General features: G+C 39.4%; 1 protein-coding gene across 3 annotated transcripts; it reads left to right on the top strand.

Annotated features, from left to right (window-relative positions):
* Positions 1-716: 716 nt before the first annotated feature.
* Positions 717-12329, top strand: LOC105029992 (transcription termination factor 1-like). Of its 3 annotated transcripts, XM_010903611.5 has the most exons (12): positions 717-1606; positions 1759-3117; positions 4005-5189; positions 5454-5581; positions 7278-7463; positions 8162-8243; positions 8494-8624; positions 10188-10383; positions 10641-10730; positions 10926-10991; positions 11588-11673; positions 11956-12329. In XM_010903611.5, exons 3-12 carry the CDS (start codon positions 4162-4164, stop codon positions 12102-12104), a joined length of 2142 nt encoding a protein of 713 aa, XP_010901913.4. In that variant the 5' UTR covers positions 717-1606; positions 1759-3117; positions 4005-4161; the 3' UTR covers positions 12105-12329. The 3 variants fall into 3 exon arrangements, with proteins under 3 accessions (XP_010901913.4, XP_019901722.3, XP_019901723.3); XM_020046163.3 differs by having other exon boundaries at positions 1759-5189; XM_020046164.3 differs by lacking the exon at positions 10641-10730 and having other exon boundaries at positions 1759-5189.
* The last annotated feature ends 250 nt before the right edge of the window (positions 12330-12579 follow it).

Raw genomic sequence — 12579 nt, 5'->3', positions numbered from 1 at the left:
GAAATCCTTTCTTATTTCAGCAAGACAGTGCCAAACCACATTCTGGACTTATCACAACAGCATGGCTCCGTAGTAAAAGAGTCCGGGTGCTAAACAGGCCTGCCTACAATTCAGACCTGTCATCCATTCGAAAACATTTGGCGCATTATGAAACTAAAATGATATTAAGGGGATACGCAAGACAGTGGTAAACATGCCCTTGTCCCAACTTTTTATAAATGTGTTGTTGGCAACAAATTGAAAATGGGCATGTATTTTTCCAAAAACTATTACATTTTTCAGTTTTAACATTTGATATGTTGTCTTTGTACTGTTTTCAATAAAATGTAGGGATACATTATTTGTACATCACTGTATTCTGTTTTTATTTGCATTTTACGCAGCTTTCCAACTTTTTTGGATACAGGGTTGTAGATAATGATAGTAATGTACAGCATTTTTAATTGATTACGTTGTATTTTGTATATAGACAGTTTCTAAACACTGTTTAGTTTCCTCAACAATCTTCTGTTAATTATGTTATATAATATAAGTTAGGTAGGATTTAAACCATTCTGGTGTGGCATGTGTATGAAATGTATGTAAAAGGATATGATTCATGTATGTAATCAATGATAAAGTTGTACAAGTCATAACCATAGTGTTACATTGATAGGATGGCATGTGAAAGGACACTTTTTTTTATTCTTTGTCTTTTATTTCTGTCAGACATCAAAACGAGCAGCTTCCTTAGAGTCACAGCAGCAATTGGAGGAGCCAAAACTTGTTCAGACACCAAGTTCATCAAATGCAAGTTGTTGTAGAGGTAAGAGTCACTGAGGATAGGGTCAGGGAAGTTGTGGTTAAGTAAAGAGTAACTGAGGATAGGATCAGGGAAATTGTGGTTGAGGTAAGAGTAACTGAGGATAGGATCAGGGAGGTTGTGGTTCAGGTAAGAGTCACTGAGGATAGGATCAGGGAGGTTGTGGTTGAGGTAAGAGTCACTGAGGATAGGCTCAGGGAGGTTGAGGTTGAGGTAAGAGTCACTGAGGATAGGCTCAGGTAGGTTGTGGTTGAGGTAAGAGTCACTGAGGATAGGATCAGGGAGGTTGTAGTAGAGGTAAGAGTTCCTGAGGATAAGATCAGAGAGGTTGTGGTTGAGGTAAGAGTCACTGAGGATAGAATCAGGGAGGTTGTAGTTGAAGTAAGAATCACTGAGGATAGAATCAGGGAGGTTGTAGTTGAGGTAAGAGTACTTGAGGATAGGAATTTGTCAGTGTTTTCACAACTCCATTAACTGTGTTTTTTGTCAGTATCGCAGCAGCCATTTCTCCAACTATCAGGCCATACAGAGAAACAGCCATTTATCAGAGGTAAACACTTCCACAATCATTGCTTCAAACCATTTCCCCAAATGCCACCCTAATCCTTCACAGAGCAGTGCTTTTGACCAGGCCCACTGAAGAATAGGGTGAAATTTGGGAGGCCACCATTAACTTTTTTTCCAGGAAATGTGACAGTGATTCCCTGGACTGTTGCCGTGCAACGGGGCGGGGCCGTCTCCATGTCCTCCACTGGAGACAAAATCATTGTCCAACGAGGTGGCTTCTTCATGTTGTTTGGCCAGGTATAGTCAGGAGATACAGATGTATTGGTGTTCCTTTGGAGGTTCTCATTTAAACACCTGGCTGGAACCTGCGGCCAGGGTACTAAGGTTCTAAGTTGTTTTGGAATCAGGTTCTATTTCAGACAGCCTTCATCCATCTCGTTGTGTGCCAGGTGTTGTTCCAGAGCCCTGGTTCCATCATGGGTCATATCGTCCATAGACGAGGAACAGCAGGCACCCCAGGCAGAGGAACCAGAAGGATCCGGACATTGACAGACCTCCTCCACTGCGTACAGCAGATGCCCCCAGCTAACTCAGCCAACACCTGCTACACCTTAGGCATTATGAAGCTGGAGCAGCAAGACCAGCTGGAGCTGGTGATTCCAGATCGCCCCCTAGCCCGGGTCTCCATGGATGCCGACTCCACCTACTTTGGCATCATACAGCTGAACTGAAGAGGAGGTTATACTTGTGTATGGCTGTGTGGTATTCTGGAGGGCTACAGCCTAGATGCCAAAATAAAGATTGACAAAAGCTTTTAGGGGAGTACTTTCTTCCCCAAAATCCTTTTATTGAATGTATATTATGTATTACATTATAGACAGTGGACGAAACAAGCTTCAGTCTACTATTGTCTTCCACAGCCCAGTCACTGGTGATGATTTGAAGAGAAGTTGTTCCAACTGTATCTGTGCTGATATCGTCTTCATGTGGTTTCAGCATCTCAGAGTTTCATGCATTTAAACTGAGGGTTTCATGCATGTATATTTCACTTATGTTCACACTATACTCCGTGTTCACACTATACTCAGTGTTCACACTATACTCCGTGTTCACACTATACTCTGTGTTCACACTATACTCCGTGTTCACACTATACTCCGTGTACACACTATACTCCGTGTTCACACTATACTCTGTGTTCACACTATACTCCGTGTTCACACTATACTCCGTGTACACACTATACTCCGTGTTCACACTATACTCCGTGTTCACACTGATACATTGGCAGAACAGGTCCTTGGTAGTGAGGAGGAGGATGTTGCAGACTCCATGCAGGGCACAGGCTAGATGTACAGTATGGACTGAGATGATGAGGAATGGCAGCAGATGTAGCTTGGGGAAACCAAAGGCACCTGGTCAGAATACAAGGTGTAGTTGGGAATGGAGGGCAGCTTGAAGCAAAGTGGAGGAGTCAGTGTTTTCTAGACTGCGAGGGGGGGCACAGTCATTTGAACAACACTTAACATTTGTTAGGGAAGCATCCAACATGATGATGCACATGTTGATACAGTGTGGACACTGTGAGGGAGAGAGGGAGATTTAGAATAGGTTTGAAAGCAAACAGGATTCAAGTATAAATTGTATTTTGGGTTGGGTAGATTCAGACACAGTGTCAAAATATTAGTTCTTATTCCTTGGCGGAAAGGATTTAGGTTATCTCTGAAGCGGTCCCGGACTCCAATACAGTAGGTGGCGGTAACGCACCAATATTGTCATGCCAACCGCAGTAAAACCTGCTGAAGAAGGTAAGTGGGTATCCACGTGCTTGCTTGTTTTTCTTTTACGATTGGTACCTCTTCTATCTAACTAGAACTTTTGTTTGGTGGCTAGCTTCGTATGACCTAGCACATGTAGTAATTAGCCGTCTCCACATCAGTGATCGTGTGTTGTCCACGTCCTTAGTTGCGCATCGTTGAAGGTGGAGACGGAACATTAATTTCTTCCTAGGCAGCTGCAGACGTCCTCAGTGCTTAATATGAGCCGGATCCTGAAACCTCCCAGATTGGGCTCAGTTGGTTCCACAACCCATCTCGCGCATTATATGTCTTTTTCCATCACTTTGTGCGCTTTAGACTGGTAACATTCTAACAAAGAATGTGTTGACATTGGTTTAACTAAACGTATAGAAATATTGACCAAATAATTTTGTTGTTCACCCTAATTAGGAAAAAAATTTATAAAGTGCTGGTGTCGAAAAAAATACTTTACTCAGTATAATTTAGTAGTTACTTGAGAAGAAAAAAATATTTGATAGAATAATGGACTATCGATGTCTTTTTAAAATAGAAATGCCGATGACAGCTTGAAACTTGAATACAATGTTAACTCTTTCAGATATGTGTATATACCTAACAGGGTGTAAATATCTCGTTGTCTCTAGTGAGTAATTTGCTTATATTAACAAGGATTTAAGTGTCTGAGGTTAACCAAGGCATTTTTCTGAAAGTCAGACATTACTTTTTTGTGATAGCATAAGAAACATTAAAAGTATATATTTTTTAAATATGCAAAGGATGAAAAGGATTCATTAAATTGTATCACCTATTATTGTTCTGGCCTTAACTTGTGTTCTAGATTGCTAAACTGTATTTTATATGTATACTATAAACAAAGTTCTAATGTGTTTTGACAGGCTAAACCACACAAAGTGCTTTCTGGTCACCAATATGTTCACCTGAGTTTGAAAGCTCTCTGCTCATCGACTTTATTTAAGGATGATCAAATGAATGGTCACCAGCTGATGGTAGAAAAAATGTGTACTGAACTTTCTTTACATTAAAGAACAAATCATGACAGAGGTATGGATGAAGAAGAAAGAGAGCAAGAAACTTAAAAATCAAAAGAAGAAAGAGAAGAACCTGGATAGCTGGAAAGCAACAAAAAAACGAGAGCCAGAAGAGACCACGATGAGTAAGAACCAGCCCAAGAACACACAAACAGAACTTAGAAACGGAGGAGGAAACTGCCTGACCGTTTTAAGATTAGCAGATGATCCTGAAATCATAGATCTACGCTCTCAACACGTGGTAACAGAGGAAGAGAAGCATACAAAAGAGAACAGGAAACGGGAGGACGAAAAACTCAGATTGATTCATCTAAACATTTGTCCAGATGAAATTGAGCTTCGAGGTATTGTAGAAAATACTGAGAGAATATTTAAATCAAAAAGACAGGAAGCAAAATTGGATGAGGGGTCTGCAGCAGTGGGAGACCACAGGAGTGTAAAGAAAAACCGCTGCAGAGAGTCAGACATAAGAGTGGACCTCGCCCCTTCCATTTCTGTCATAGATATAACATCTTCCGGTGACACTAGGACTTTTGAGGCTGGAGCAATTGGAGTAACAGATGGCTCCCATCCAGTCATGATTAAGACAAAGATTCAACATTGTAGGACCAGCCCAAAGGAGACTGGAACCAAACACGGAACCAGCCCAAAGGAGACTGGGACCAAACACAGAACCAGCCCAAAGGAGACTGGGACCAAACACAGAACCAGTCCAAAGGAGACTGGGACCAAACACGGACCCAGCCCAAAGGAGACTGGGACCAAACACGGACCCAGCCCAAAGGAGACTGGGACCAAACACGGACCCAGCCCAAAGGAGACTGGGACCAAACACGGAACCAGCCCAAAGGAGACTGGGACCAAACACAGAACCAGCCCAAAGGAGACTAGGACCAAACACAGAACCAGTTCAAAGGAGACTGGGACCAAACACAGACCCAGCCCAAAGGAGACTGGGACCAAACACAGACCCAGCCCAAAGGAGACTGGGACCAAACGCAGAGCCTGTCAGACGAGTGTTAAACCTCTAAGGTTGGTTTTAAGGAAACATTTTAAGTGTAAAAGTCCAAAGGAGCTTTAAGACTGAATCCAGCCCATGTACAGAGTGGTTTACCTTACAGATGTTAGTGAACATAACCATGCTATGTAGCATTAGCTGGTCAAACCTTGTCTACCAGAATGATCTGAAACCTCTTTTTGTACAGAGATTAGGGCATGTCTGCCTTTTTGTGATAACTTATTTAGATGAAGAGTAGATCTCACCTTATTTAGAATATTTTTCCCTCTGTGTTACAGTGAGAAAGAATTTAGGTATTTTACTGAGCTGAAAGAGTTAGTTCCTGATATTGAGTCTAGGAGTGTTCGCGCCATCCGCTGTATGATAAAGAATGATCTTGATCGATTCAAGGAATTCAGAAGAAAAGGTAAGATTATTTTTCAATAACTCATGTATTTCCTATTTATTTATTTGTTTTATTTAACCTGTATTTAAAGGGGCACTGTGTAGAGTATTGCATCTAAAATGTGCAAGACTTTTAAAGACTTGGCTCCTCTCCTTTCCTTACTGAACAAGACCAAAATAGTACCAGCTAGTCCAGGGTGGTTTAGGATGTGGGGATAGTACTGACTGGAATAGTCCCAGCTAGTCCAGGGTGGTTTAGGATGTGGGGATAGTACTTACTGGAATAGTACCAGCTAGTCCAGGGTGGTTTAGGATGTGGGGATAGAACTGACTGGAATAGTCCCAGCTAGTCCAGGGTGGTTTAGGATGTGGGGATAGTACTGACTGGAATAGTACCAGCTAGTCCAGGGTGGTTTAGGATGTGGGGATAGAACTGACTGGAATAGTCCCAGCTAGTCCAGGGTGGTTTAGGATGTGGGGATAGTACTGACTGGAATAGTACCAGCTAGTTCTAGGATCTAGGATGGGGGGATTGTACTGCGAGTGTCTAAAGAGAGTATGAGGAGTTTACAAGTAAATGCAAACTGATGGACGGGCCATAAAGTTTAAATCGGAATATCTCAGGCACTCAATTTATTTGAAAACAAATATTTGAACCATTAACTTCAAACATTAACTGCAGATGTCTTCTGGGTCATGTATGGTAGAATGTATGCTAGTAGAACAGTAAACATCTAGTTTAGTGAAATCAATTAAATGACAACATTGTCAAAGCAGAATAGGTGCAATTGCAGTTTTCAGATCGCAGATTGTATTTATATATTTTTTGTGAGGTAGTGAGGTATGACAATATTGTCAAGCTTAAGGCTCTCTTGCAATTTGTTGCAGTCATTGATGACAGTGAACTGACATGTCAACCAAAGTAAGACAGAGCAAGGTATAGACATGAGGACAGAGTGTTATATCAACCAGAGCGAACGTTAATATTGGAGTAGCAGATACAGAGGGAGTATTTACATGAAAGGGACATCATTTGGTGCCAATCAGTCTGATGTTGTGTATGTAGCCAGATCAAGTTAAACTTGCTGCGTGGGTGATGGAATGATTTGTTGTTCGGTGCAGTTGGTGTTATGTTTAGTCTTCTGATAGTCTTTACATTTTCTCCAATTGTATTAGTTCATTAAGTTATTGGATGTTGAACAAAATACAATTCATAACATTCTAAAACCATTTTTATAGGTGAAATATTATGACCAAATGTTATAGGTAAAATATTATGACAAAAGCCTAATTGTGAATTGAAAGATGAAGTGAAATCACATTTCTGCACGGATGTAGACACATCTCAGTAGTCTATTTCTTCATTATTAAAGCTATACCTTAGAAGTGTATTATGTCATTAGTAAATCTATGCCATCTCAATCTGTCACCTAATTAGTAAAGCAATACTATCTAAATCCAATCTTATTACAAAGTGTATCACCTCATTAGTAGAACTATACTATCCAAGTCACCTTAGACCTTCGTTTTAACGTTAGTCAAACTGTAAAAGTTAGTGACATCAGTGTTGCTATGGAAATATGTACATTAGTCTGAAACCTTAGGTTGACCCATGTTATGGGAACCAGTGATGGCACTAGGTATAGCCAGAGTGCTACTATGGGAAAATGTTAGTGTGGAGCATTGGGTCAAGCCTCTGGAATCTTCTGTCATTACAGGCATTCCCCTGCGAACCGGACGATTCAGTGCCCAGGAGAACAAACAGCTCAGCAGAAACATTGACAACTTCCTAGCTCTCACTGGGATTGACAGCGCCACAAAGCTCTTCCATACAAAGCGCTTCAAAGATGATTTCAAAACTATCCAGAAGTTGAAGCATCTGCATGAATTCCCTAAAATAATCGGTATAGTGTCTTCTAGCCAGGTTATATAGAGAGAATTAATTTATATCCATCCGCAGAGTCATGTAAATCAGCGGATACTAGATACCATTTGTGTTTCTGTCCATTTGAAAGGGCGTTAGAGGAAGTTTTATGTGATTGTGCTTTAGCATTTGCAAAATTACTAGGAACCCCTAGCAAATACTTCCAGTCACTGCTCTACTGCTAGTTGGCAATTGTGCAAACTCTAGATATCAACTTTATTCATAATGCAAGCAGAGACATAATGCTATCTACAACCTCATCTGACTGAAAATGTACAGTAGATAAACAGTTTTATCCAAAATTCATGAAATATTCCTTCAATTTGATTAATCCTGGTATGTAGAGTACCCTCCAGACTTATTGGCACGGTAGGTAAATATGAACAAAAAAAGATTGTGAAGAAAGATCATTGTGGTTTGTCCGCTTGATTTTTCTCTCAAAATATCATATTTTGAATAAAATAATAAAGCCTGGATGTTTGTTGCCTTTAACAATTTTCAACTCAATTAAAGGTTAGATTTATGATATATAGTTAATATATTAACGTTCTAGTTATATATAAATATATATCACATTCCTTTTTTTTTCTAGCATTGTCTATGTTGAGATATTTCTATTATTTTCAAGTAGAGAAATTCCCTGTACTAATCTCACTTCTCCATAACTTGTTGTTCCAGCTGACGGCCTTGCAAGGCCTTGGTGTAACATCTATTTTCGTGGTGGGAGGAAAATGTTTGATGCCAGCAACTACCTGGGCAGGTAAGAAAATGGAAAGTTTCTTTAAAGAACAATACTGCTTCTATTGCCCCATTTAAAATAATATATATTTTTCAGGCATTTCTATGCCTAATTAGATAAAGTGTGGAAAGGTAGAGGAGTTTTTGCTAAAAGACCAGTGTGTCTGATTTATTGCAGAACAAGTACTGACAACTTATATTAAATACTTAATATAAGTTTGCTATCATATTGCAAACCTTGATTTCTTTGTTTTTGTAATCCAAATTCCTAGACGATGGTTTAACGAAGATGACCTTAAGGCTTTGAAAAAACTGCAGAATGTTTACGGAAACAACTGGGTGAAGATATCCGAGTTAACTGGGCGAAGTGAAACGCCCCTTAGGAAACGTTTTTCTCAGATGTGTAAGTCATTAAGAAATTGGGAATTAAATTTACGGTTGTAAAATAGTAAGTAGACCCCTTGGAAAGTTGTCTTTTAATTAGATTTTTCTAACTTGGTTATTTGAGCTAAATTACATCCACATTCATTGATATATATAACCCCTTTTTTTTAATTTTATTTTACTTTGATACCATTGATGCAGTTACAATAAAAACTTTTTTTTACTATCACATAAAATGGCTAACATTGCACTAAATAGGTGCAAATGATTACAAACTAATTTGAGAGTAACATGGAAGGGTCCAGCCATCCATAAATATTAGACATTTGGTCTGATTTGGTGGTAACACATCATGCCAAGATCAATAGACCTATTCAAGGGCCTCAGAAGAAAGATAATTCATGGTCATGTGTCTGGGAGGGTTTGACCATTTTACATAACGATTTTACATAATGATTTGACCATTTTACATAATTCTACGGTCCAGTGGATCTATAAATGGAGAGAATTCCAGAAACCTGTAAATCAACCCACCAGATGAAGAGCTAACTGAAGTATGATCATAGTAGTCTCTAAGAACCCCAGGGTAACGTAATGGCCTCTCTTGCCACAATCAAAAAAGTGCATGAGCCAACTGTGAGTGCACAAACTTGTCCTACATAGGACATCAGGAAGCAAGAAGCATTTGCTCTCAAAAGAATATCAAGACAAGACTGATGTTTGCCAGACAACACCTGGGTAAAGACCAACACTACTGGAACAACACCTGGATAAAGACCAACACATGGGTAAAGACTAACACTACTGGAACAATGTTCTCTGGACAGATGAGTCAATGGTAGAGTTGTCTGGCTGCAATGCCAAACACCATGTTTAATGAAAATGAAACAATGCCTTTGGACAGATGAGCCTCATAGCAACCGTAACGCGTGGAGGGGGTGATATTATGGTTTTGGGCTGCTTCATGGGCTTCACCGACATTATGTCAACGATGAATTCCATATTGTACCGGAGAATTCTTGAGAATGTGAGGCCATCTGTCAAAAAGCTGAGCTGAACATGGATCTTGCAACAGGACAATGATCCAAAACACACAATCAAAATTAAGAAATGGAGGGTTATGGAATGGCCAAGTCAAAACTCACTGAAGCAGGTCGTGCATTGAAGAAAGCCCTTGAACATGACATGGTTGAAGAAGTTTCGGATCCAAGGAATGTTCTGTACAATTGTCCTCGTACACTAGGTTTTGCAACTGACTTGGATTCTTTGGACATTCAGGACACAGCCCATCTACACTTACTGTCATCTGAACATGCAAAAACACTAATGTGGCGCAAATTGTCAACTTTTAAAATCTTCACCCGGGACAGCCAAAAGAGGAGTGGCTACCCCTCAAAATCTAGCCCCTCTCTAGGTTTCTTGCAAGGTTCGTTAAAAAAAGTTAACACTCTTGCAAAACTGAAGATTGTCAAAATGTGTTATAGGGGTTGTCCTTCACATGACTGTTAATATAATGACTGTTGAAATCCTTTCCTGACAATCACACTTGACTCATTGGAGGGTTTGGTGTGAGGTTTTTCAGATGCCAGCCTTGGTGCCTGGAGTGAGCCAGAAATGAAGAGACTATTGGACGCTGTACGGAACCACCTGGAAGTTGAGGCAGAGCCTGGCGGTGGACCAGTACTCATCAGGAAAAACAAGATGTACATGCACATCCCCTGGACAGAGGTGGCCCGCAGCGTGAAGACACGCCACCGGGACCAGTGTAGAAATAAATGGTAATAAAAGGATTTTCCAAAACCCTCTTTTCCAAAACCCTTTATCCCAATATACCGCTGTCAGGATTCAGCCTCCTGGTCTTAATGACGCCTCTGTAGTTCGAAACAGCTCCTTTTTTATACACCCTTTCCCGAAGGTGGAGACCGGAGCAGTGTCCCATGTCTGAAAAGAGCCCTCATTTGTATTGTCCACACAACTATTCAGATTAAGAAACATTTCAATTTCAGAAGCTTAGACTTTTCTCCTGTTTTTCTAGGATGGGTTATCTAAACCGTAAAATGGCAAATACACAATCAGTCTACAACAGTGCAAAATCGTTTCAGCTTAAAGTGAATTTGATTAAAGCGTAAGTTTATTAATTTAATTCAATAAATGTTTCTTTGTAATAAATACATGTATATTTTTATATTAAATACTTTTATATCATATATGCATGTGTATCTTTATATTATAATAAAGGCATGTATTTTAATACATGCATGTTCAGTTGCATGGTCAATTTTTTTTGGAATGTTGAATGCATGTACTTTTGAACTTTCAGGTTGAACACATTACAGGTTGAAGATACTGCAGAAATTGACTGGGAAGTCATTGCTAACACAGTTGGGTAAGAGGACGTTATTAAACACAGTTTTTAAGTATTTATATTACTCATCACTTTTGTGACATTTTAGAGCAAAGGTGTTCAAAGTCGGGATCATGACTCCAAGTGTATCAATACTTGGATTAAAACAATTTTTCGGAAAATTAAGACAGCTTAATTTGCAGCACATTGTATGTGAATGAACATTCCCTTCATGTACATGTTACTTTACCAAATGTTGTATGTGAATGAACATTCCCTTCATGTACATGTTACTTTACCAAATGTTGTATGTGAATGAACATTCCCTTCATGTACATGTTACTTTACCAAATGTAACTAAGTGACTAACATTATTTCCCATTTTACTTGCTCAAGTTCAAATGTTTCTTTGTATGTTGTGTTAACTATTTTCCAACTTCAGCTGTATTATTCAGCACATCAAGTTCTAATGAAGTAGTCATTGAGACATCATGGTGTCGTCACCATCGATGATGGCTGTCAGTCAGTGCTGGTTGCCGGGGTGTGGTCACACCCTGTTCTAGAACACAAACGCTTACATCAGTTTCAGGTTTTGTAGGATTGCAGTGCAATGCCAACATTTCTTTCTTTCTTGGAAGGGATGTTACTCCTTCATGTGCACAGAACCACTATCACAAACTACGATTGTCCAAAGTTCCTTTTTGGCAGAGCATGTCCTTCTGTGGTAGGTAGAAGCCCTTTTCATACATTCTTTTATCACTGGGTATTTAACATATTGTTGAGGTATGAAATGTTCATTTTCATAAGAAAAGTAACTAGTTGAATGTGATTCACAATGATCAGGTACTTTACATTCAAGAGTGAAGTGTAGGCACATCTGCCATAACTGCACTGTATGTGTCAACAATTAAAAGTAAATTTAGAATACTCTTAGGAAGAGAGGCTTGTCTTTACATTTACTGATTTACATTTAATCATTTACTAATTTCATGATTTTTCTTTTCAGAGATCATTGATTACCTGTATAATACAGTTCTTCCCCAGTTTGAAGAAGTCCTACAACAAGTTAATTTGGAATTTGGGGAGAGTGCGCCTGGAGGCCACCCACGAGAGTTCTTCCTGCTCTCAGAGATTTTTGATAATGATGACAGATGATTTCTGCAAGATTTATTGACAGTAAGCTGATAATCAAAGCCCAGGTGGTACAAGAGGGCTCAGTGACCTGCAGTTCACAATATACTGTAGGATTCAGCTTGTTGGTTGTAGCACAAAATAACTTTTATTGAATGTAGAGGATACCTAGCTGTTGAAATGTTCAATATTGAATGTTGTTTTATATTGAGTTTGCTGAATCTTTAATGGAATAAAGGATTTATTTTACTTGTTAGTGCTTTTAGTTGCACTGATGCCCTGACTGTAAATACATCTGTGAGAATCACTGTAAACCAAAGCTTAGATGCTGACCTCTGTTAATGGATCAAACAACACCCAGAGTAGTAGTGTCATTCATTTAGTTTTTAAAACATTTCTGACAGTTTAGTGTCTTTCCTGTTTTCATTAACTGTCAGTTGGTTCTATCACAGACAACCCCAGGGGAGTTGGTTACATCAGGAAACTCCCGCACCCCTTC

Source organism: Esox lucius, chromosome 4, assembly GCF_011004845.1.
Source record: "Esox lucius isolate fEsoLuc1 chromosome 4, fEsoLuc1.pri, whole genome shotgun sequence".
Classification (NCBI taxonomy): Eukaryota; Metazoa; Chordata; class Actinopteri; order Esociformes; family Esocidae; genus Esox; species Esox lucius.
This window is presented reverse-complemented; position numbering and strand designations above follow the sequence as displayed.